Genomic DNA, 26,571 nt, shown 5'->3' with positions numbered 1-26,571 from the left:
TACAGCTGCAGATCCCAAACATCTTCAGCTTTCTGAAGGGCCCATGTTCAATTGCCTTTATGGGCCCATTTCTGAGGAATGTAAACAATGAAATGTGAAGGATATAAAAGCCAGGGTCAAGTCATCTGGGCTCCACAGCCACTCCAGTGCCTGCTGTAGGGGAGAAGATTGGTGTCTCTGAGACTAAACCATCATACAGCAGAGAATAAAATATCCCTGAAGGGCACATTGTCCCATTGCTGCCCTATCTGAGCTTTCCTGGCTCTCTGCTAAAGCAGCTGATGGTGACTCCCTGGTCAGCCCTCTGCAGCTGAGCCAGGGGGCAAAATTTAATTTGATCCCAAACATCCTCAGGGTAAAACCTTTCCCACCTCAGGCTGCCCTGAGGCTTTTCTGTGCACCTCCTGGGGAACCTTCCTCCAATACCTGCACACCCAGCTCAGCTCCTGTTGCCAGCATCCTTCCTGGAAGCAGAAGCTCAAGTGAGAAGAAAACAGCCACTATTGTCTGTGGGTTTATCTGCACCAAGGGAATGGTGAAAACATCTGCACCTGGGGAAAACAAGGCAGCACTTTGCTGGCAAATGCTATGGCAAGTCAAGGAAAAGAGAGTTGTGGGAGAGGCAGAGATACACTTCACACTGCTAATGCATGGGAAGACCACAGAAAGCCTCCTCTTCCTTAGGATTTTACCTCCATTCACACTAGTGCTGAGCATGAACATTTTTTTTTATTTGCCAAGATCACTGCCAGCAGCACTGTTGCCCCAGACTGTAAGATGCTCACTGGCAAAACAGATCCATTAATTTTTTTTTCTGATGAAAGTTTAGTGCCTTCGTGGGAGAAAGGCAAGTGCAGATTTTTCTACACTGGCAGGTTTCTGATGCCAACGTATAAATGAGTCTAGAAAGAGGCAAGTTGTACAGCACGATGTTGAACTCTGGCCAGCCTTCTGACGGCATCATCCCACTGACTTCCGCCAACTCCTGTGCATCAGCATCAGTGCAAAGTAACCCTTCAGTGGCTGAACAGGCACCAGGAGGAAAACCAACATCACCTTCACCCAGGAGAAGCTGGATTATAAAGGCAGGCTGGCTGCATTACAGGCTGTGTCCTTCTGCCTGTTGTGTTACCTTCATGCCAGGTAGCTCACTGATTTTCACCAGTATCAGACGCATGGTTCAGGCTCAAGGTGGAGGAGTGCAGTGAGATAAGATCTGCCCCACTGAGACAATGATGGTCAAATGTGAGAACATAAATCCCCAAATAAGATCCCCACAGGTCAGCTGTTGTCTTCAGTTGCAGCACTATAGCTTTACAGAGCTCAGCAGACCAGCAGTATATCCCAGAGTATAACGAGAGAGAAAAAGGAAAAATATGGATCTGTGTTATTGTCTGCTATAAATAGGTACAGATCCTCTCATTTGGATTCTTGCCCATTGATGCCTGCAGAAAAAATTGGTCTGCTAGCAGGGCAGCAGCCACGAGCAATTTCAGTGGTGATTCAGAGAGATTTCATCAATAGGTGGAAACTAGGAGAAATTTTTCCCGTGGTGAGCCCAACGGTTTCCTCAGGTACAGCCCAGCATATCAGCTTCAGTGAAAGTGCCTTGGAGGAATTGGTTGGCAAAGAAGCCGAGTGAATCAGCCAGGGGGGAGGGGGTGTGAGAAGTCACCGGTTGTTTTCTCTGCCGAAGATTTCCACCCCCACAGCAGTGCTGGTAGAAACATGTGCCCGTGTTTCATCCTTTTTTGGGCATCATCTGCTGTCTAGGTGCCAGCACAACTGCCGGGATCCCTAATTCCAGCAGAGAGGGAGCAAACAAATCCTGGAGAGATGGGTCTTCAACTGGCCCAGCTGTCTGCTGAGTAGATGCCAAGCCTTGAAGTCAGGATGTGCCACAGGGTTTTTTTATGTACCAAGAGTTTTGGCAGAAGCCAAACGCCTGCTCCTTTCCAGGTCACAGTTTGGGTTCCCTGTTTAGCCCCCAAGTCTGCATTTCTCTGTCTTTATATCCAGCAGCTCAGGTACAAGATTCATGGGCACTGAAGTGCTGCTAAAGATCAGCTCCTCCTTGTGTGCCCAGCCACAAGTCTGCAAAATATTTCAGCTCCTGCTTCTCTTTCATAGAATCATACAATTGTCTGGGTTGGAATGGACCTCAGAGATCATCAAGTCCAACCCTTGATCCACTCCAGCTGCGGTTCCCAGACCATGGCACTGAGTGCCACATCCAGTCTCTTTTTAAATATCTCCAGGGACAGAGAATCCACTACTTCCCTGGGCAGCCCGTTCCAATGTCTGATCACCCTCTCCATAAAGAAATTCTTTCTAATATCCAACCTAAACCTCCCCTGGCACAACTTGAGACCATGCTCTCTTGTCTTACTGAGTGTTGCCTGGGAAAAGAGACCAAACCCCCCTGGCTCCAACCTCCTTTCAGGGAGTTGGAGAGAGTGATGAGGTCTCCCCTGAGCCTCCTCTTCTCCAGGTTGAACACCCCCAGCTCCCTCAGCGCTTCCTCACAGGACCTGTGCTGGATCCCTTCACAGCCTCCTTGCTCTTCTCTGGACCCGCTCCAGCACCTCAATATCCTTCCTGAGCTGAGGGGCCCAGAACTGGACACAGGACTCAAGCTGTGGCCTCACCAGCGCTGAGTACAGGGGCAGAATCCCTTCCCTGGACCTGCTGGTGACACTGTTCCTGATCCAGGCCAGGAATCTTTGCGTATCTTTGTGCAAGAGGAAGGGTAATATAGACAAGTAACACTGCAAAATATATTGCTTTATATCATCTAGCAATGTGAACCTTTTTGTTTTCTTTTTTTGTTTTTTAAATTTCTTTTAAGGTAAGAAGAAACAGAGTTAGCAGTGAGTGTGCAAAGGGCTCCTTAACACCCATGTCACACAAGCAGAAGTGGCTGTACCAGAGGCACTCAGTGGCTCAGCAGAAGAGGCAGCAGCAATCTCCCATGCAGCTCACATAATGACAGGGTGGCAGCCAGGATCTTATACATTAACCAGGAAAGCAGTGACCTTTTGGATTTGCTGCACCAATTGCCACGTTGCAATGTGGAGAGTCTGCTTCTCTCCAATGCCTCACCATTTCTCTCAGCTCTTTTGTCCCCTTCCCTGGCAATGTGTATATTATCATGTAGTGCAGTATCTTATATTCCCAGTTATATCATGCAGACAAAACCTCTTTCCTTCCCAGAAATTCCTGTTCCCTCACATATCAAGTTGGCCAAAGTCAGCTCCTATAAAAGTTCTTCTAAAAATTAGTCCAGTCCCATTACATCCCTACTCAGCAAAGCTTAAATCAACAAGTGCTGTCCATTTCACTCTCTACAACTCCCTGAAAGGAGGTTGGAGCCAGGGGGGAGTTGGTCTCTTTTCCCAGGCAACTCTCAGCAAGACAAGAGGGCACGGTCTCAAGTTGTGCCAGGGGAGGTTTAGGTTGGATATTAGGAAGAAATTCTTTCCAGAGAGGGTGATCAGACATTGGAATGGGCTGCCCAGGGAAGTAGTGGATTCTCCATCCCTGGAGATATTTAAAAAGAGACTGGATGTGGCACTCAGTGCCATGGGCTGGGAACCGCAGTGGGAGTGGATCAAGGGTTGGACTTGATGATCTCTGAGGTCCCTTCCAACCCAGCCGATTCTATGATTCTATGATTTCCTGAGGTCAAGTGTTTCATTCAGTTCTGTTTTAAGCCAGTGAAAAGAAACTGAAGGAAGGAAACAAAAACTCTTTAGACACTTTCCATGCTGTGGATGGTGGCTCATCAGAGCACCTTCCTGGAATGCCAGGCTTGGTGGGAAACAGCAACCATGCCACCGGAATTCCCACATTTTAATTTTGCTCCTATTGACCAAATGTGATCAAAAGGTGTCCCCTTTCCCCAGCCTGACTGCATTTGGGAATGACTTGTCTTGGTGTGCCTAGATCTGCAGGATACACAGAGTGATTGGAGGAAGCCAGGGGTCATTTATCCTTGTTTTGTCACCAGACCTCAGTGCAGTGACTGAGATCTGATTCATCCTGACGCTGAGCTCCTTTCATAGGATGGAGCAAATGCAATCAAAACCCATGTCCATCAGCCTTTTCTGTTCTTGGATGAAGTAATTGATTTTTAGCTGGGTTTCCCATGGTAACAAGGCTTCCTGATCACTGGCTGCACTTGTTGTCCCTAATAGCTTTTGAAGCCACTGCTTCATTTCAGCCAAACATGATGGCAAGATTGAGGTCTTATGGATAATTAAGTTTCTCCAAGCTTCCTAAAACCAGGCTGTGTGTGGCAGATGCTAATAGTGCCACATCAGTACCTTCACTGCAGAGGGAAATTCATAATGGACACCAGAAACTCCAACTGAGGGAAAAAAAGCTTTTGCAAGCACTTTAATTGGGGCAAGACTAGTGGATTTGGGATGCAAATCTACAGGAGATAAGGATTCCTTAATTCTGAGTGTTTGTAGAACAACTTGCTGTATTAAGGAAGTATAACAGGTGTTTAGTAACAAATCAGTATAAAATTAGGACATTGTATGATGGTCCATCATGGAAATACCTGGTTAAAAATATGCAAGTTTATAAAAACTGTCTGAGCATTAGGGGGAAATTAATACTGCCAGCAAAATAGAAGATAAATAAGGAAAATATGTATGTGCAAAGGCTCAGACTTTTACTCAAAATTAAGGGCATTTCTTTTTCAGGGAGGGTTTTACTGACTCAACACTGTAAAATATCTCTCCCAGCACAGGTCAAGAAGGAAGGTGGCAGATCCCAGGGTAGCTGTGCACTCCAAGGTATATCCATCCACACAGTCAGCACTGGGCACCTTTTCCCCCACACCACACAGGTACTGGTTTGGGCTGCCAGTCCAGCCCAGGGGCTCGGTTCCCTCGGTCAGCCCTGGCACTGGCAGCATCACTCCTCACACATTACCTACCTCTATGTGACACAGGTGGTGCTGAGAGCTCCTGCTGCGGCCATGTTAAACTCTGTGGGGTTACACTGCCTCCCAACTGGGAACTGCCCTGAGTGGCTTGAGGCAGCATGAGAAAGGGGACCCTGTCCCATCCTTAGGGAGGTGTTGATGGAGGAGGGGGGTCAGACTTCCCAGTGTGGGACAGAGGTTGCTGTGGTGGAGATGGAGAGTGCTCCTGGGCTGTCCCAGCACTGGGAAAGAGGCAAGGCAGGATGCTGTTTGGGAGGATGCTGCTAAATCTTCCTTTGGGTCAGGGTCACAGAGCTGTTGCCAAGCAGAGGCAGGGCCAGGACAGTTGTGCACAGCCTCTTCAGGGTTGAAGAGCAACACACTACAGGGCATCTGGGCTGGACCAGAGCATTTCATCCTTTGCCAAAACAAAAAACCTGCCCTCACCTCAGCCACCTGCTGGGACAGGTCTAGCCTAGCTGGGACAACATCCCCTCCATTTGGGGATTTCACAGATAAAATGCCCCATCTCTGCTTGCCAGCTCCCTTGCTAGCTGTCTTCACAGCTCATCCCATCCATCCCAGTCTCAAAATCTCCTCTTTTTTTTTTTTTCTTACTAGCTCTTCTTCTGGTTGTTGTTTCTCCCACTTGCAACCAGCCTCCTTTGCACCTGGTCTGACCAGGCTTGTGTGCAAAAGGGTTGAATCATCATTTGAATCAGATCCAAGGGACATCAGTGGGCAATGGAACCTTAAAATATTAACTGCATCAGCCACTCCATGCTTTGGAAGTTATTTTTCCTGCAGTGCAGATAGGGGTTAGTGCTTGTACCATTTACCATCACTCTTCTCTGTGTGAGCTGGCAGGCAGAGGGCGTGCAACACGCTGCTTGCTGATGAAGAACAGAAGCATCAGGCACAACTTTTCCACTCTCTGAGCTGGAAATCCAGGAGCTCTTTTATGTTGTGCTTGGAACGTTTGACTCAGCAGCTGAATTTCATCCACCACCTCTAAACCTCTCTTCCACAGAGAGCACTGGATGGGCACAGCTGGCAGTTTTCAGAGAGGAGCTGATGGTTTTGCATTCCCAGGTAGGATGCAGCATGTCCCAGGAAGGGCTCCTCCCCACACACAGCCACACTCTGCCTCTTTGGGGAACCACCAGCCCATGCCCATCAGATTTTGGGATTCAGTCTCAAGGTTGGAGCAATGCAGAGTAAATGCCACCTGGCAAGGCCAAACATGTTCTGTGCTTCCAAGAAGTAGCTTGATCATACTTGGTGAAGGGAGAAAGACAGCTTTTCCCTGGGGATGAGAGTTTCACTATGATCCCACCCATCATCACAAACTCTGCCATGGCTGGGACTCAGACACAGTACATGTTTTATTATTAAAAAAAATGCATAAAAACTAAAGACATGCTTCCCAAAGTTAGAGTCTGTATGTACATCTGTGCTTCCCAGGCAGCTGCAGGAAGCATAGCCTTCTGCCCTCACTGTAAATGCACACCACACAGGTTTTTGTTAGGTGTTCTCACTTGCACTTACAGTATTCCAGATAAATTAAGAGAAAACCCTGGGCTGCCTGGGGTATAAGACACTGCAGTTTGTATCTGCAAGTGAGAAACTGTACTGAACTTCTGGAGGTACCTGTAGGACATCACTGTTCAGTAGGAAACTTTAGAGAAAGGATCCATGCTCAAGCCCCAGGCTGAAATTCCCCTTCCCTAGGAAGTGTTCATCCTAAGGGCTGAAACTGGACCTGAATTTTGTAGTTGGCTCTGAACCTTACAATAAGCAAATACTGGGCATTGAAGAGTGGAGTGTTCTGATACCAAGTCTGCAAACTCCTCGAACTTACAGGTCCCACCTTTGCCAGATCAGCAAATGATGACATTTGTGGTATTTGTTTCTGAGGAAGAGCAATATGGAATCCTAAGTCTTGTGATACTGTCAAGTTTTCAGTGCACTTGAAAGAAAATAAATTCAGATCTAGCAAATATTTAGGATAAGTAGAGTAATGTGTAACTGTACTTCCTTGCTGGGAACCACTGCACAAAACAAATGCTGATTTTCAGTAAAATATTAAATTATTAAAAACCACAAAAGCGCTTGCAGTTATAGTGAGCCAGACATGCTGATTGGAAAACAAAACAAAACCCAAAGAGCAAAACCATTAATTTTGCCCTGTCCGGAAGGCTGCAGTGATACTAGTCTATGTTCTGATGTGGCTTTTACAGCATGCCAGAAGACCTCCTAAGCAGGAAGGCCAGTGGTTCTCAAGTTTTTTTCATCATGAGGACTCACTTCAGAAACAGGATCTCCCAGGTGATCCTTTGCCACCAAGACACACACCTTCCCAAAATCAACCTTCTCTAGAGCACTTGGTTATCTGAAAAATAGGACTGTTGAAGATGAAACAAATCCTATTTTAAAGCAAATGCTGAATCTTGCTCCTGCTGAAACTGAAGCAAGTCTGCCATTCTGAATGTAAGCTGTCTCATCCCTCTCCTGGAGGGCAGCACTTAAGCCTTAATTAGCACTGCTTCCCCATACTGGTGTTAAAAGTCCTCTCTACACTGTTTCCTTTACATCCCTTTGAAGTTGGATTCTGTCCTCACACATACTAGCTGCTCTCCCTCCCTTCACATTTTAATGCCAGCTGCATGTCTGGTCGGGCCTGAATTGGCATCAAACAGAAGAAAAAGAAAGACATAAGAGAGATACGTAGAGTGAAGAGAGAGATGTTGGATTTTCATTTTTTTCCCTAATTTCATCACTCACCAAAATGTCTGAAACTCTTAAAAAAGCCCTGGACGGAGGGAGTAGCAATTGTCACTGCATGGAATATGCCAGATGTTCAAACTCAGTGCTGGGTAGAAGCAGGTCCAAAGATCAGTTTGAGAACCACTGAGGTAGGCAACAAGTCTGGGCAGTACTGCTGAGTGAACACCAGGGGAATTTTTGCCCCCCTTGTCCTGAATGATAGTGCAAATACCCACTAATGTTTTCAGAGGTACCAGGTCCAAAGTCAGGCAGGCAGGACTGAAGACAATATCTACACAAGAGCAAACACTGACTGAACAGAGGGTGCATTCAGCTCTGCTCCAGCAGTCAGGGGGAAGGAGCTGAGCGTAGACCTCAGCTTTGAACTCCTTCCAGTGGAATGCAATCAACCTGTAACCCTCCTGCCCTCCTCCCCCAAATCCAAGGGGCTGCTGGGGTTGCAGTCCTTCCAAGCTGTCTGCCACTGCAGCCCACACGGGTGATGAAAGCTTTAAAAGATGCCTAAGAGTTCTGGCCAGTGCTGCTCAAAGCCATTCCAGCTCCGGCATCGGAGCCCCAGGAGACACGGCACCACGGGTGCTTGTGTCCTGTCCCAGGGAAGCAGAGCGTCACTGATATGTACAAGCTAACAACTTTTCTCTCCTTCTGTCTCCAGCTCATACAGAAGGCTTTTGTCCTCCCCTTCCTGCCCATCTGGATGCCTTTCACCCTCGGCATCATCTCCAAGGCACAGGGGGCTCATGATGTAGCGATAGTCACTTGTGACAGCAGCAGCTGCCCCAGCAATGGTCTCTTCACTGTCCATGTTTCCAAAGGAGGTGTGAAGGGCAGGGTCACTCCCAGACACCTCTTTGTCCTTCCCAATGTTGACGTAGAGAGGATCTTGGCTGGAAGAGAGTATGGACATCCTCCCCCGAATCATTTCCAGCTGGGACCGGAGCACTCCGAAGCTGGGGCGTAGCTTGGGCTCAGGATGCCAACAGCTGCACATGAGATCGTAGCTGCAAAACAAGAGACAAGAGCACTGAGAAACAGAGAAGCCACCCCCTGCACCTCCAAACAGGGGCTCTGCGAGGTGGAGACACTTAAAAAACACACTTTCCCCCAAAACTATTGGCTTTGGCCTGGCACAGGTGACAGGACATGGGCAGCCACTACACATCGTATTTCTTCTTCCTTCCCATTTGGAAGACATTCTCATTTTCAGTCAAAAAAATTACTCAGACAGTACTGAAAAAGACAAAAGCCCTGTCAAAGAATGCTAAACTTCTTGATAAAAATCTCATGCCTGGGGAGGTAGAACAGAACCATAAGCGAGACAACGCTTAGTAGTGGCTTTTGAGTTTATTCACAAAACCTAACCTCTGCCACAGCTGTAGCCATCCCCCCAAATTCTAGCTGAAGAGCAGATAAAACACAGGAAGAAGGAAACCAGCAATCCAACCATGGGAGGTGCAAGTCATTTCTAGCACAGTCTTTTTTTCCCACTGTGTAACTCAGTGCTCCCAGGATTGCTGGACCAGAAAAAGGCACCATGGGTTTGCTTGGAGGACTGTGGAGGAATGGACAACAGCTTTACTGCTAAAGAATGATGCTGAAACAGCCTTTTTACTAAGAAGGCACCATCCCTAAGAAGAAGAGACTTTCCATGCTATTACCAGCCTTAAGTCGTGTCCTGCAGTGTTTCTCCTGTGGTCACACACCCACTCCCTGGGCTCCAGTTCCCCCAGCACGAGAAGACACCAGTGGTCCCCAGAGCCTGTGCCTGGGCAAGGGGTAAGAAGCTCTGCTCCTCCCTGAGCTGTCTGCTCCCAGACCACTGGGCTGGAGCCAGGCCAGAGCCATTGTCCTGCTCCTCTTTGTGCATCACCCACAAGACTGGCAGCTGCATTCCTCCAGCATTCTTGTTGCCAGTTCTGCAGGGAAGGGGAACAAAGCACAGCATTGGTGCTGAAAAACACCGCAGACAAATGAACCTCAGTTGAACTTGTGAAGGGGAAAAAAACCTGATTTTGCCTTTACTGGGCAATAAAGCATTCCATGATGGCTTTTATTTCACTTTTTGTGTCCCTTGCTTGCTATCAGCTTTATGAGGCTCTTTTTGATCTTACATTAGTTTTACAGAAAGCTTCTGTGGTTCAGTTGTCTTAATCCTGATTTATGTCCCTCACAAACAGTAGAAATAACTCTAAATCCTCCAAGACTAGAAACTAGAATCCTCCAGACTAGAAACTTCTTTTCCTGTGGCACCAAGTTATACACTTTTTTTTTTTTACCCTCGGCTGGCAAATAGTAGAAATTCATTTGAAAGAAAGGCAGAAAACTACTGGTTGTCCTGAATCATTCCAGACGTTCTTTTGCTACAGTGCTTTTGATAGTGGCCGATAGCAGACATGTGGTGAAGAGCATGTAAGCTGAAGGTGAGTATGTAGCATCTTTCTAGTAAAATCTCTCAGATCTCAATAGCCTGTAGCTCAAGGGCCTCTCAAAATGAAGGCTGTACCTTTTAAGTAGTTTTTAATGATTTTTTCTTCAATGCATAGCAGCTTTTTTAATCTCTTCTCTACTTTTGGCATGTGTAACATCCTGTGGTCACAAGTTCCACAACTTGAAACCAAAGCTACTTACAGCAGTCGAAATAGAGACATTTGATGAATCTAAGCAGGGGTATAACTATGGTTTCATTGAAACCCAGGAACAGTTAAAATGAACTGCTGAGAAGATAAAAATGTACAGCTTTCATAACAACAGTACAGATTATTCCCTATGTGGAAAAAAGGCTGGAGAAAGGAAAACATATGAAATAATCCACCAACAGAACAGGAGGGAAGAGGGAGAAAAGTGGACTTCATGTTGTTCATTTTACAAAGAAGAAATAGCTAAAAAAGGCCACTTAAGTCAGTGCTCATAGTTATGCCGTCCTTTAAGACATGACTCAGAGAAAACAGACTTGCTTGGGCACTCAGTGAAATAATTTCACCTTGTTCAGACTAGGAAAGCATTTATCTTGGGAGAAGTTAGGATGATGCTCCCTCAGCCCCAAGTGTGGACTCCAGAGAACAGCAGCCACCACCCATGGAGCAAGGCTTTCTGAGCAAACATTTTATGTAACCTGGTAGCCAAGAAAGGTCCCTTGGCTGCAGGACTAAGGCAGGAGCACTGATGTGCGACTGCTGCCACCTCCATGGGCTAGCCAAGTCCTTCCTGCAAGTATGAAAATGTCTGAAACCAGATTGTCCTGGCTTTGTTTTCAGCTGTAATTTAAGGTGGGAAGCTGTCTCATCAGAACCCTAGATAGTCATATCTGCCCTCTTCTTTTTCATCCTGCTATTTCTGTGAGGGTAGTAGATCCAGTTTTGAAAATGGCCCAGCTTTCAAAGACACACACAGAGCACTGCCTCTGTAACCCAGTCTCCTTGTAGTCTTGCTGGATTGCTTTTCTATTCAGACTCTAGATGTCATGAAACTCATCTCTTTTCTCAGAGGATTTCAGAGGAGGCAGGGAGCAGTGAGTTTCTGGAAACAGAGTTGTAGCTCCCACAAAGCCACGAGCTGCTCACGTTGACACCATCCAAACACTTGAGCCAAGTTTGCTGCTTCTAAAGCTACCAGAGGTTCCAGGGAGCTGTGCCAACAGAGTATCTGGTAGCTAACCCAAAGACTTCCCAGTGAATGCCTCTGTGTACTGGAAAATGGATATATTGAGATCAGCATCTCAGCCAGCTGCCCATTTCCTTCCAGTGAGCCAAACTTCTCAAGGAATCGTGTGTCAGCAGGGTGAGGAAATACTCACACATCTTCCAGGCACTCTGGTGGCTGCTTCAGCCTGTTCCCACTGATGAGGTAGTTGTAGATTTCTGCATTCTCAATGCCAGCATAAGGGGTTTGCCCTCGGGTCACAATCTCCCACATGGTCACCCCAAACGCCCACTGAAAGGGAACACACACACAGAACAAATGAACAGACAGTTCCCTGCTTGCTGGAAGGGGGGATTTCAGCATCCTCAGATTGTGCTGACCCCTCCCAGCCCAGAGTGATGTCTTGAGTAGCAGTGATGCAAGGACTATCCAAACTCTAGACAGAAAATAAAGAAATGACCCATATGATGCTGGCACATCATTGTGGGAGACAGCTGAAGGCACTGCTCAATCCCATCCTTCAGTGGGACAGGGGAATATTTGGGATTAGTGCTGTCTTTCACCAGCAGCCCTCTTACAAGCACCTCTAACTCATTCTTTAAGGTCTGAAGTATCAGTTTTGTGGATCCCAGCTACATGAAGGTTTTGGCGTGGGGCTTCCACAACAGTTGCTTAATTCATTGAGCCAAATTCTGGGTTACTGGAAATGTTCAAGCAGAAATGAAAGCAGAGTTTAGCCAATAAGGCAGGGTAAGGAAAAAAACATTGATGGCTCACATTCATTTGTGCTCTTGCCCTGCAACAGTCGTACTTTTAAATCTAAACTGTTAGGTGCAAAAACTTATGATTTTTATAAGCAAATTCCTGTCCAATGTCTATTGTAAAGCAGCTGAATTAGTGATCACCAATCACTAAATGTTGTCTCCAGTGGTTCTGGCAAACACCACAGCACCTGTGTTAGAATGTGGTCTTGGTGATCTCTTCAGGGACATTGTGACATGGATCACCAGGAAGGCAAGTCCACAGGCCTGATGCACAAAACCAGTGGTAAACCAGACCAAAAGGTAGCAAGGAAGAGGGGAGAAAGTTATCAGAACAAACCAAATCAAACCAAATAAAAACAATGAAGGAAAAGGAAGCAAAAATTTCAGATTAACAGGTTTAACCACACTCTCCATAGTAAGGAGTGTCCAATATTCAGTCTACAAAATTCCAACAATGCCTTCTGTAGGACAGAGTAGCACTGCTGCAATCATACCTGAGTGTGTGGCTTCCATGCATTTTAAATGTCACCTTCAAATTGTCATGCAGAAGAGAAATGAACCAGAATAAGAGTAAGAAAGAAGAGACTGCATAGAGACGAAAAGGAGGAGAAGGGGGAAGGGGAAGGAGAAGATGGGGATAAACACTGAAGAATGAAGGACCAAAGGACAAAATCAAAAGGATTCCTGCCTTCTGCCACTTATTCTTACACATCTTTTATCTTGATTCCTGAAAGCACCCAGAGCAGAGAATGGCAAATTCCCTTTCCCATCACCAGGGCCTCTTCCCACCCTCAGTGATTACAGGATTCCTCCACTTCAGCAGAACACAGCTGTTCCCCAAATACATGAGAGCAAAACTCACCACATCACTGTGTGTTGTGTACAGATTATCTGCCAGACTTTCCAGAGCAAGCCACTTCACTGGCAGCTTGGAAGCACAGCCCTGACGGTAGTAGTCTCCACTATAGATTTTCTTAGAAAGCCCAAAGTCTGCAACACTTACGTTCATGTTCTCATCCAACCTAAAAGAAAATTTTAATGACTGAGAAAATAATTTACTGGCTATCTCAAGCAAAAAATAAAAAGAGTTATGTCCCTGTCTGGGCAGGATCTGGGGTATATGGTTGACCAAGTATTGCCTAGAAGGTTAATGACATCATCTACTTGACAACCAAAGTGAGTCAATTTAGTGGTATCAAATCAGTTCCTTGAGACTAGCAGGGAGATAATTAGGACTAAAGAAGTAAGGAAATAGTCATGCTCTGGCAGCTAAAGTGAACTCAGATACTTTCTATAGTTTCCAAGATTAACAGGGGACATTTGTAGTGCTCATTGCCACCACTAAGGCCTACACCTCTATTAGCAATCAAGAAAAAAACGTAAGTGCTTGCCTAGACTGCCTATTACTACTGGTCAAACTAGATCAGCAAGACCTTCTTTCCAGGTCAGGTTAATGGCCTTAATTGCAGTCACCCACTTAAACCCAGACATGTTGGTAGATAGTGAAAGTAAAGCCCACAGACTTCATGCTCCCAGGTCTCCCAAAGGACTCCCTGCTTTTTCCCAGAATATCTGATGAAACAGGCATTAAGCTGAAGGAAGCCTGCTATTTGAATGTTTAAAAATAGGAAACCTGGATGTGTTTCTCATAAATGTCAAAGCAGACTAACCCACCATCTGTCATTATTACTATCAGGCTCCTGTCTGTACATCTGGACATTCAAATGCTTTTGGAAATCTGTGTCTCATTGCAGATTTTACTGGTTATGGTGGTTTTGTTCAGAGGCAGAGTTCTCTCTGCCAGAAGGGGTTGTTACTTACACAGTTCTCAGGGAAGAAGCAGAAGGGAAAGGTTAAAAAAGGACTTTTCTTGGGGACAAGAACAACAATGTTGGATCATGCAGTGTGTTCACCCTGCAATTATTTCCAAAGCTATTCTCCACATAAGCCTTTCCTCACAAGCTTTCAGGCAAATTCTACATTTCTCATATGGTGACAATCAAGTCCTCAAAATATATACAAGAAATAGAGATTTCAGGCTACAGTGAAAGCTCTTTTCTCCTAATACAGCCAAACCGGGTCTCTCCTGTTGGTTGCATTGTATCATGGAACAAACAGCCCATGCTGACACACAGCCATTAGAGCGACTAATTACAAACAAACATTGTAATCAACCCTATGATAATAGATGTGCAGACCAGTGATGGAAAAGTTCCTTATAAATATGGTCCATTTGGGAGCTCAGTGGGACATGAGGAGTTGCCTTCCACCACCACACATCTCCACCACCATAGCCATGGCTATTGTTACTTAAATGCAAGGACCAGCATCCTCTGACAGGATCCCTCCCCACTTCCGTCGCCCAAAAAGCTTATCCTCCCTCTTACCCACTCTTATCCTTCTATTCTCTAAAAATTTGTGGGTAACTTACATGCAGTTCCGAGCTGCAAGGTCCCTGTGTATGAAATTTTTGGAGCTCAAGTACTCCATCCCACTGGCAATGTCAATCATAAACTTCAGGAGTGTCTGAACAGGCAAGTTCTGAAAGAAATAACAATTAAAGTTGTGTTCCTGGAAGCCTTTGAGTGGCAAAACTGTAAGAACTGCTGCCAAGAGATATAGGGATAGAATGGGGGAGTTAGTCTTCAACATGCATGGAATTAAATACTTCAACATCAAATTCCACAACTCCCTCTGATATCAAAACCCATACCCTCCTAGAAGGAATTCCACCATAAGACACTTACAAAAGGGTTTTCCCCAATCCTTGACATCAGCAGAAAAGCATGCAGATCTCCATGCTTCATGAAGGGCAGGATCACCATGGGAATTGGGAGACGGCCCTTGGGACGGCTCCGCAGGCTGACTCCTAATGAAGACATGCACAACAAAAAGGGTTTCAGCAGTCAGATCAGTCCCAAGGGGGAAGCTTACAGGCTGCTGTGCCTTTCTCTTACAATGTGGAGGAAAATGTGTAGTTTCAGTGGATCAGTTTCATGCCAGGGCAGTACTGAGTGCCCAGTGGCTCCCAGCTCTCCTTGCAGGACTGGCTATAAATGTTCCTAGGATCACTCCAGACCAGACAGCCTCAAACCCCAAGGTCTACAGAGCAATCTCCAGATTCTGAAAATTGCTCGTGTTCCACAGCTTGTGCCCACTCATGAATCTTTTGCTTCATACCCAGTATTTTGCAAAGGCACAATCTCCCCTCCCTCTACCAACCCACCCATCCACATTTCACAGCAGTTTGGTCACTTCTCAGCCAAATTCTCTCTGCAGTCTGGGCACGAACCAAAGAAGGCAAATGTTGGGAGCACTTCTGCACACCCCAACTCCCTCTAGGCCTGGGAAGGAGCAATGCTGATGGATGCAGGACTCCAGGTTGCACAGAGGTGGTTGCACTAACACTGAAGTGGGGGTGAGTATGTGAGGATGTGTGGGTTTGGGCAGGAGTAGGAGGTGCTCCGTGGCACCACGAGCATCAGTGCTGGCTTACCAATCAGTTTAGTGACATCTGTGTGATCAGAGCTGGCTTACCAATCAGTTTAGTGACATGTGGGTGATCAAACTCCTTCATACATGCAGCCTCCCTCAGGAACTCCTCAATGTCAGTCGAAGTGAAGATGTCCGCTGGGAAAAACAAAAAAAATCACTGTAACCTTTCCTCCTTTGCTCCAAGGGACTTTACAGATAAATGATGGCTAAAAGCTTGCTCTTGGTGGCACAGCACATCCTCAGCTCTACAGCTAGATGGGCCAGTTTACAACAACGCAGAGTGTGACACCATCTTCTAGGATAGGTGGCAGCAAGCACACATCAGGGACATCTGGGAAACTGATTCTTGGCAGAGTCAAGACCTGCTGATTAGCAGCTCTCTCCTCAGGAACAATTTTCCTTGGAAGCCATGGAAATCATGCAGGCATTAATGATGTGAGAATTAATGAGCTCAAAGGACCTAAACTACAATGTCAGGGAGAGGCAAGGTCGCACAGGATTTTAAAAAACCTTGAAACTGAGGAGATACCCTGGAGCCTCAGACTGGCAGGGCAGACCTCAATGCTTCTCTGATGAGGATGGCATGAAAAGATCAACACTTTCACACCTGCTAGCATGATTGAGTCTTCTAGGGTGCTAGAGCTAAGATTTCTTAAGTAACCACACTCCTGGAGAGCTTGGATCAAATTCAGCAGTAACACACCTAATTTAAATTTGGAGTAAATTATTTCTCTTTGCCATTACTCCGGATTTATGAAAGTGTATCAATATAATCAAGAATTAATCCAGTGGACTATTTCCTCCACTGCTGATGCTGAATTTAGCAGGAATCCTTCAGCCCTGCTGCAGACCAGACTTAGACCTTTGGGGGAGTATTCACATTATTTGCAACTAATTTAAATATGATTCAGAAGACTCAAGTAGATTTCCTTTTTATAGTCAGTAGAGAAAGGAAGGTGCCTCTTGAGGGTGACAGAAAGTTCCCAAGTACAATGCCTGAAGGCAGACAGTCTGACTACACAAAGCATCTTGCAAACTGATCAGAATTACCATTGAAAGCAGAGAAATTGATGGACCTTACACCAGTGTGGTATTAGTGTATTTAGTACAAATTGGCATTCTGTGGTAAACTCAGCTTCAGAGACAAAGTGACTCTGCTTTAAGTCAGTCATGGTTAATTTTTGCCTTACAGGCAAGAGGGGTGAAATAATATAGGTTAACATATATACACACACACACACACACACACACATATATGCCCATACTTGCTTTGACTTGCTACTTGACCTATTAATTGCTCTTCTTGTTGCAGACTTGTGCCTGATGAAGACATTAGTTGCCCTTTTTAAGTACACTCATCAAATGACAAATCAGAAGGGACTTAAGACTACTTGCTCAAATAAACCTGCCTGAAATGAGTGAGCTGGTTGCTGCATTCAACCCAAACACTTTTTTGGTTACTCTAGGATATAGGCTTGCAGGGATGCTGCCTTTGTCTGCTGAATTATTAGGGCAAAGCTGAGCTGTTCATGCCCCACAATGTAGTGCTGTGTTGTATCTAGAAACTGAACAAGGTCCCCTGTACACAGGAGCTGGAGCTCTGACTTGGTTTTGGCTGCACTTAGCATGTGCTAAGTGCTGTAAAAGCAACTAAAGTGGTGTAAATCCTTCCCTGAAGGGCTTCCACTACAAAAAGACTGACATGGAAAGGGATGGGAGACAACATGAGCCATGTGGCGGAGTGGGAAGCTTGGAGAGGAGTAAAGAGCATCAGGGAATGTTCACTGGAGAAAAGGAGAGATAGCATTTAATCTTTCCAAACTTTCTTATGTGTTTCAGGTCCCCTGCTTCCACTTACCTTTCAGCATCTTCACTGCCACTTTCTGGAAAGAGCCATCATCCAGCTTCAGCAGTGCCTCCCGAACTGACCCGAATTCCCCTGAGAAATAATCAGAACAGGCAGCGAGGGAAGAGTTTCTTGTGAGAGAAGTATGATTCATGGCAGGTTCACTCCAGGAGTGACTGGCAAAGAAGCTGAATAACCATAAGAGATGTACCAGCTTCATTCTCCATTCTGCAGTCCCAGGCAGCAGCTTTCAGCACACGTGTGCTTAGAAGTAGCACTACCAATAGACCACTGTGCTGGCAGTCCAGAAGGCAAAGGAAAACAGGTAGGAAAGAAAGCAGTCCTCTACCAGGTGGGCAATGCAGAGCCAGAGTGTATATATATATATATATATATATAATCTGGGATGCCAGGCAGACAATTCTTGGGAAGCTGCATCATAAGGGATGAGGCTGAGTGAGGCTCTGGTGAGGGAGGGGGCTCTTAGCTGGAGCACTGATGGGCTGGATGAAGATCTCAGTGCTGACAGATGTTAGAGCAGAGTAATGGTGCCAGGACTCAGCCACTGGACACACAACCAGAACTTCTCTCTCAAAACTCAGGAAATTACTTGTATGAATCACAGCTGACCAGACAAAACACAGAACACCTACTTGTGTGTGTGTGACAGGCTAATTCACAGGAGGTAGGTTTCCCCTGGTGTGCTCTCTAAACAAGATAAGAAGAAATGCAACTGGCCAGACCATCCCCAAATTATTTTAGCCTAGCTTTAGTGGCTTTATAGCACAGTAAAGCACAGAGGCTTTCTAGCTCTTTGCATTAGATTGGGCTCTAGTTTTGCTCTCCCTATTTTTTTAACTGGTTAACCCACTCAAAGTGCACTAGTTTGAGGAACTCTGGTACTGCCAAGAAGGAAAAAAACATGGCACTCAGGACACCTACCCAAAAAGCATTATGGCACATGATTATTTCACAGTGATCACAAGCACTGTGACCACAAAAGAGAAAGATGCTTCTGTATGGAGCTGTTGCTCAGCTGCAGAGCCACCAGAGCCCAAGATAATACAGTTCTGCCAATTTATAATCTCTATGCTGAGCACAGGGTTGGAGGACCAGTGCTGACAACATAAACCAGACCCTGCCAGCCAACATCCTAACATCCAAGGCCATCCCCATGCACCCCACTGGCCCATTTCCAGATTTTTATCTGTTAAGAGGGAAGTCCAAAAGAGTTGAAGAAGTATCCCAGAAACTGGCCAAGAGGTGACACTCACTAACAGATGATACAGCTGTTCAATTACTTAGCATTGTTAAGTCCTCTAAGACCATTTCTGCAGGAAGGTCCCCTTCCTGCTCTGAAAGAAATGCATTTGTTCTGGGAGGGATGGAACGGAAGAATGATCCCGGAGGGAAAGGGTCAAAGAAAACTGCAATAAAATTACTTTTATAAAGAAAAAGGAAGCCAAACACTTTGGCTTCCTGTTGTTTATGATCCCTGATTTACACTTGCCTCTTAGTTATTAGTTTTATCTTTACATGTTTTATCTTATTTCTACAGACTGCCTTCAGCCTGAGAAGTAGGGAAGGATGATGGCCCTGCTATTTGGGAAACCTAAATTCAAAACCACGTTTTCACTCAGAGGATGTGGCCCAATCTTTTAGCTAAAGTTAAGTGAGAAGCATCTCACCTTTACTCTATTCATCCCTCCTGACCTGAACTATCTGAAACTGAATCTTTTTTTTTTTTTTTGAGTGTTTGAGGTAGATAATCTCTGTCTCTGTGTTGCCTCAGCCTGTTTAATACTTGACACATGCTTATGTAAATAGAAGGAACCATTTTGTTAGTAGAAAGAGCAGAAGTTTAATTCAGTATTCCTCTGGTTTAATCTCTGAAATGAATTCACATCACCAGTGAATCAGTAGTACTTTGGAAGGCTGAACATTGACTGCAGTGGAGCCATGTTATAGGAATGGCTTAGCTAATATCCTCTTACTTCTGCTAAAGCTTTGAGATGTTTTATCCTGGCAGAAGGAGCCATTTAAAGCAGAAGGAGAGAAAATGGGCTGCTTCTAATTGCTTCTCCTTACTCAACAGTAAAGGTAACACAAGTGAGATTTCAGTGTAAAGCATTGTTCACGTTTGGTTCTTACCTTTGCCCAACATTCTTCCCAAGGTGAACTGCTGTTCCTGGATTAGGACATCTTTGAGTTTTGTCTTCAGCTCATCACTGATCCCTACACTTTCCACTGGGAAAAAAAAACAAAACCAAAACAAACCAAGGGAAGAGTCAAATAAGGGATACTTCAATATCCTGTTATAACATCAAGAGTCACCTGTTCTAATGTCCCATCTCCAATGGGATTCCCATGCTGTAAGCAGGAAAACTTCCCTTTCATGTCCTTCAGCTTCCTCACAGACAAGAGGCAAGTTCAAGAAAATGTACCAACAGTACTGAAAGGGAGAGGGTGTGATAACACCACTCTTAAACATACCAGGAGCAGCACAAATACCTAAATACTGTAAACCCTGAGAAGACAAAATCCACTCAGAAGAGACACTGACAGACACTGGTTCACAGAACTTCATTTCAGCTGATGAAGCTGCACTACTTCTCAGTGACTGGCTCCCAGACTATTTTAAACACAGTCCAAGTCTCACAGTACCTGGCTGAGAGGGTAACACCAAGTCAAACACTTTATGGTCATTAGATTTAATGAAATTATCTCTAAACCCAGGGAGCAAAGCTGGATCATCATCCTAACCCAGCCATACCCTTGCTGAACCAGGAGACAGAAATGGAACATCTCAGCTCTGGCCATTCCTGGGATTCTTTGAGAATTTAGGAACTCCTGGCCTCCCAGGACTCATCAATTGTTTCAGACTTTCAGCCCAGCTGAGTGCATGGAGTTTAAAGTGCAGTGCTAAGACTGGGAAGCCACATTTCTCTCACTGTTGCATAATATTCAAAGAAGCCCTTGCAGGGTGAAACTGGGGCAGGGGAGGGGTGAATATAAATTCACTGCCTTGCACTAACATACACAGTGACTGGAGCTGTAATTAGCAAGTGCTACTTAATTGGTATGGCAACAGCAACTCTGGCCTTTCACCTCTGCAACCCACATTGTATAAGCTTCCTTGTAAATCAGTCCCCATGTTCTTGATCCAAAAACATCAGTTTCAGGGGAAAACAGAGAGCGAGCACAGTACATGCATGAGCACAGCTTCTCAGGCAGAAACACAAAGGCCATTTTACTCACATGTTGCTTCAATGAGCTCTGGGCCCTCCCTGTTGAAAGACCTGGCAGCTCTGAAATGGACTGCTGGATCCCCTCTGCCAACCACACTGCCAAAGGCATGGCTAGAAGGCAGAAAAGACACACAGGGCCATGATTCCATGGGCCATTCACTTGTAAAACGGTGTGTTGAACAGGAAGGATGATTTCTCACACCATGCCATAAAACTACATAAATACTACATAAACACTACAGACTGTTTTGTTGAAGAGGGTGTAGCCTGGCAAGGCACCTAAAGAGGGTGGGAGCCTTCCAAAAGAAGGGAATCACTCCTCCCAGTGCCTGGGAGAAGGGGCAGGTCGGGGCAGGTTGCAGAAGTCCCATAAACAGAGATGCTGCTGTGAGAGGAAGGTCTGGGAGACTCAGAAAAGAAATGGAACCTTGCCTGCAGCAGAGAAAAACCCACAGCTAAGCATCAGAGGTTATGGAAAGGAGACTTTTCTTGGGATCCAGAGGGCTCTGGGCAGTCAGAAAGTTACAAGCAGCTGCTAGACTGAAAACTAGCAAGGGGCAAAGTGCCAGGACCCTAAGAACACAGATGATTCATTTGTGGGTCTTTAATCTTTCAATCTTTTAAGCAGCACTGCTAAGGACTTACTGAATTACCTTTATCTGGTTTATATTTCCACACTAACAAAGCCTAGGTATCAACATAACATTTTTTCTACTTTACTTCTGGTGTTCTCCTTTTGAGGAAAAATTGGGCAACTTTTCTGCCAGCCTCTCATCCAGGGTCACCCCAAAATTGTGAAAAAAACCCCCTGCAGTCACCCAAAGAAGGTGCCAAAAATACTTAATACTCAATGCTTTTTGGACAATGAGTCACATAGCACACTGGAGGAGAAAGCAGAGATCTCTCTCAGAAGCACAAGGAGAATCTCCCTTACCCAAACCGAGTTTCCTTTCTTCTTTTTCGAAGGAGAATAAGAGCCAGGGCAACAGCTGTGACCAGAGCTGTCAGAATACCCAATGCCACAGGAACCCAGGATGTCCCATAAGGAGGCTGCCTCTGGCCACCTAGATGATGGAAAAAAACCATCAGTCAGGAAACAGCAGACTGTCACTGGTAAACAGACCCATCCTGAGCTATTTCTCCTTTTTTGCTTTTAAATGGAAAAGCCATGCTGCAGGATCTGGTGTACACAGTGGATCATTGTACACTGGATTTTGGCATAAACAGCTACCCAGTGATTCATCAGAAAAAAACCAAGCTACTTCATACAGCAAAGGCAGAGCAGATGCACCCAGTTACCAGAACCTGTTCTTAGTTTTGAGCCTCAAGAAAGCAAAAGGTGCTGCTCCGGATTAGGCTGCTTTATATGAGCTCTGGGGCACTTGAAACTGGAGTCTTAAGAGAGAATGGTTTTTAATATGAGCATTTTCTGTGTGGGTTTCACCTCACCCTGTTTGAGGCAGCCAGCAGAACCCTGTCCAGACCACACAGTGCTGCCTGAATGCCAACTGGATGACATTTGGAAAAAGAACTGATTTATGTCAATCAGGTTGAAAACCATTTATATTTCCCCTCTCACCCCTCCCACAAAGAGAAGCACTCTGTGGGACTTGGTACTCTCTGCAGCTTCCTGAGGATGTTGGTTGGCTCTAACTTCTCAGTGTCTCTCTACCAAAGAAAAGATTAATTTTAAAGTGCCCCCCAAATCAAGAAGTTAGCCAGCATGCAGGTTCCAATTCCAGTCTAATATTTGCTCCCAGAATATGTATACTTTTGGCTACAAACTGCCTACAGAAGAAATGGAGCTGCTGCCAATCTGAGCAAGCTGTGGGGAAGGAAGATAAGCAGTGTGGTTATGAAAAAAATTATATTATCTATGCTTGGCAAGCAACAGATAAATTAATCCAATTCTGTGAGAGATTTCTTCTCCACATACAATTACTAAAGATTAAATTTGTATTGGAATGGCTGTCTTACAACTGACGACAGCTCTCATATCTCCAAATTTCTAAGAGCAAACAAGAACAGGTAACAGGTCCCTACACACTTCCTTCATCTTCAAGCTCCCTTGCTCACCTTCAGCAGCTGACTGTGCTTTACCAGAACCTCAGGAAGAATCATCTTTGATGATGTAAGTAAACCCATTATTTTATTTGTCATAAGAGCATAAGAAAACCTGACCTTAAAAGATACATCATGTTAGTGGGCCATGATTTGGTCAAACGTCTCTGAAGAGGCATCTTTCCTGGAAGAGCCCTGGCAGGTAAAAAGCTTCCAAGACTTGATTTCTAGTTACATTGTCCAGCCTTATCATCCAAGTTTCTAAAGAAGTAATGTTAGTCTAATGAAGAGTTAAAGCTCAAGGAAAACAAAAATCTGTACTGGTGAGAAAGCAGACTTAAAGGTACTTCTCCACTTGAAGCAAACGTCAGAGCTTTAGTGTCTGTTTGCCAGCATCTTATCTCCTTCAGTGACTCACTTTGTCTTTTCCCACCCAGACAGCTTTATAGGCTCTGGATTTTATGACACTCCCTCTGGCTGAACCTTTTGACCTGGCCTTCAAGCTTGCTTAGGAGGAGGGAGAGGAATCAGAAATAGAAGCGGAATTAAAATACAATGAAAGGTAACTCCAGCCCTCTCCATAATTCCCAATCACTTTGGCTGTTCCTGCCAAGCAAACAGGGCAGAAATAATTAACAACACTGGTGGTTAGCCACAAAGTTTCCTTTTCCCTAACTGTGAGGCAAATATACTCCTCATATACTCAGTATATTTTTCCATTCCCTGTCTGCTAGTTGGCCTGGTGAGAAACCAGGGATTCAGGTCACCCTGCAGGGGGTCCCTCCAGGAGGAGGATAGATGAAAACAAACCAAAACTAAATTATTCTCCCTGTTCCTAAACCAACAGGAATTAGGACCCCAGCCCACTGTTCACAGCAACTGCATCAAAAATAGAAATGAACATTGAAATTCACTGCTTCTCTGCCTCTCTCCCACAGATCACTGCTTCCCACTCATGCCACTGAGCATGACTGAGGATGACTGAAGCCCAAATAAAGACCAAGTTGCTTCTCCACCCTCACCTCTGTCTCTCTCCCACCTCCTATATTCCCTTTTCCAACCAGCATATGACTTAAGACTGCACAATGCAGGGAGAAGACAGTATTAGATGAGCTTAAATGAGTACTTAGGGGTCCTCTGATGATGAGAGAACCCCTTTTACTTCTGTTGCAGTTTTTATGTCCCAAAAGGGTGCAAAAAAACATAATCCAAGACTCTTCTCCTCTGTATGATCATGAAGAATACAGATCAGAAAAGACAATTAGACCATTCTGTTCCCCTCTGCAATGAAAAAGCAAGGTTTTTGTTGAGAACATTTCTGAAAATACTGAAACAATCTCTGAATAGTGCACCAGATGACTGCATAAGCAGGGTGGAGCTCCCATTAGCTTTGCTGTAATGAAAAATGTGACTGAAAGTTTATATAAGCTTAGTCATCCTTACTGCTGCCCTGGGAGCTGCTCAGAAGCCACCCTTGGCATTTCTCACACAAAGCAACCAGTGCCAGTTTAGGAAAGGAAGAGACTATTTTCTACTGTTCCGGAAACAAAACTGCAGTTTTTCTCTTGCTCTGCCTGCAAGGCCCATCAGTGTTTTCACAGAGAACCTCTGCTCCCAGCCTGTTATTGCTTGTGAAGAAATACGTGTGCTTTCAGACACTATTTGGCCAAAATAAGCACCCATCCTGATGCTACTTTTTTGAAGTGGTTTCCAAATAAAAACAAGCAAACATTTTGTGCTTTCAGGATTCTCTTATTCCAGCTCCCTGTAAAATGCAAACCTTATATATTCCTTGGGGCTTCTTGCCAGCATTGGCCATTTTCCAAAGGGATCTTCTACTCCTTCCAGGTATTTTTTTCTATTTTATTTGGCTGCCACAGAAAATAACTCAACAAAAAGCAGAACAAAATTGATGGAGCCAATGCCCAACCTCCAGTAGAGTCAGCTTTGGATCTCCACACTCCTTTATTCTGCTTTTAATAATTTGAGGGCTTTTATCCCACAGTCACTGTGTGCTTACACATAACCATCAGTACTCACCACAAGAATCTGGCTGCCAAAGGGTCTTTCTGAGTAACATGTACATTAAAACCAGCATTATATGCACTACTGCAGGTAAGGCTACACTCCTCTCCTGGTTACCCTGCCCCTATCCCCCAGCCCCTGCTTGCCTGAGAGCCCCACTCTAGGTTCCGCCTGCCACCCCTGAGTGTGGAGAGGTCACAGGAGATCAATGTCCATGTGATTACTCAAAAAAAAACATGGTTTGGGAAGAAAGCAGGAGCAGATGGGCAGAAATTAGAGATTTCTGTCTTTGCCAAAGTGAAGGGCAGGCAGGGGACACTTACCCATCACCTCTTTGGCTTCAAGCAGGAAGAGGTCACTCCAGGGTCCACACCCTGCAGAGTTCAGCACACACACCCTGATGATCAGGTCTTTGAGTGGGTTCCAGGTGGTCAGATTAGCTTTTGTATCCTGCACAATCATCTCCCCCTGAGAGCAAATGACAACAAACTGTAAACTGTGTTAAGCATAGAATGGTTTGTGTTGGAAGGGACCTTTCTAAAGATCACCCAGTTCCAACCCCCCTGACATGGACAGGGATACCTCCCACTAGACCAGGTTGCTCAAAGACTCATCCAACCTGGCCTTGAACATAGCCAGGGATCAGACAGCCACAACTTCTCTGTGAAATCACAGCAAATATCTTCCAAATCCACCTTCTTCCACTTAAAAATCATTACACCTTTTTCCTATCACTACAAGCCCTTCTTAGAAGTCCCTCCACAGCCTTCAGGTTCTGAAAGGCCACTATAAGGACTCCCCAGAGCCTCCTCTTCTTCAGGCTGAACAACCCCAGCTCTCTCAGTCTGTTCATAGCAGAGGTGCTCCAGCCCTCTGATCATCCTCATGGCCCTTCTCTGGACACACTCCAACAGCTCCATCTCCTTCTTGTGACAGGGACTCCAGAACTGGACACAGAATTCCAGGTGGGATCTCATGAGAGCAGAGCAGAGGGGAAGAATCCCTTCCCCTGACCTGCTGCCCACGCAGCCCAGGGTACAGTTGGCTGAGAATTCTAGTTAAAAAAATCACCCTCAAAACTAAACAAAACCATTACTGGATACTTCACTGTATAGCACAAGGTTTGGGAGTTGTGACCCCTGGGTCTTAGACCCAGTTTTGCCATTAACTCAGGCTGTTGTCTTGGGTTCTCTTCCCCAAAATTGCTAATAGTTTCACAGGGAAGGAAGATAGGAAGTTTTATGATTTCCTCCTTTGAAGTCCTTCCACTGAGGTTGCTACAGAAGAAAAAAAAAGACCTCTTTTTGTGGCTAACACACTGCACAGCCTCTGATAGCTTTAATCCAAGGGAGGATTAAACTCAAAACTCTGTTTTGAGTTGTTGACCAAATCCCAAATGACTTTTGAATTTCATGGCCAATTTTTGCTTAGGATGGCAAGGCCTAAGCATTCCCAGTAATTCTGTGGATTTTCTACATATACATAATTTGCCATAAAGCCAGGAAGATTTGGCTGCCACCACTGGCACAATGTAAATTCAACAGGAACTCTAAATATTGTAATTCAAAGTCAATGACACTGACCTAGGATGAAATGGGTCACACAAAAAAGGAAATAAGTCTCTTTGCCCTCTAGCTGTCTATTATTACAGGCTTGCTCATCATTAGTAAGCACTGGCTAAATACACATTCAGAAGAAAGAAACCATAACAAATACTGTGAATTCAAAGGCAGGTGGATACCTGGGAAAGGTCAATGCTGAAAAACAAAT

At 45.2% G+C, this 26,571-nt stretch overlaps 1 protein-coding gene across 4 annotated transcripts in view; it reads right to left on the bottom strand.

The window, feature by feature from the left end:
* Positions 1 to 6,297: 6,297 nt before the first annotated feature.
* TYRO3 (TYRO3 protein tyrosine kinase) overlaps positions 6,298 to 26,571 on the bottom strand; it is a 44,475-nt gene continuing 24,201 nt past the window's right edge. For all 4 annotated transcript variants that reach the window (XM_030452335.1, XM_030452339.1, XM_030452336.1 and 1 more), the window contains 11 exons: positions 25,125 to 25,269; positions 21,650 to 21,779; positions 20,726 to 20,826; positions 19,619 to 19,714; positions 17,480 to 17,560; positions 15,664 to 15,756; positions 14,874 to 14,995; positions 14,558 to 14,667; positions 12,989 to 13,148; positions 11,517 to 11,653; positions 6,298 to 8,724 (listed from right to left, as the gene is read on the bottom strand). In XM_030452335.1, coding sequence (XP_030308195.1) covers positions 8,349 to 8,724; positions 11,517 to 11,653; positions 12,989 to 13,148; positions 14,558 to 14,667; positions 14,874 to 14,995; positions 15,664 to 15,756; positions 17,480 to 17,560; positions 19,619 to 19,714; positions 20,726 to 20,826; positions 21,650 to 21,779; positions 25,125 to 25,269 — 1,551 coding nt within the window. In that variant the 3' untranslated portion in view covers positions 6,298 to 8,348. The remainder of the gene's footprint in view (positions 8,725 to 11,516; positions 11,654 to 12,988; positions 13,149 to 14,557; positions 14,668 to 14,873; positions 14,996 to 15,663; positions 15,757 to 17,479; positions 17,561 to 19,618; positions 19,715 to 20,725; positions 20,827 to 21,649; positions 21,780 to 25,124; positions 25,270 to 26,571) is intronic.

This window comes from Calypte anna, chromosome 5A (genome assembly GCF_003957555.1).
Source record: "Calypte anna isolate BGI_N300 chromosome 5A, bCalAnn1_v1.p, whole genome shotgun sequence".
Taxonomy (NCBI): domain Eukaryota; kingdom Metazoa; phylum Chordata; class Aves; order Apodiformes; family Trochilidae; genus Calypte; species Calypte anna.
The sequence above is the reverse complement of the archived record's forward strand: the minus strand, read 5'-3'. Positions and strand labels throughout refer to the sequence as shown.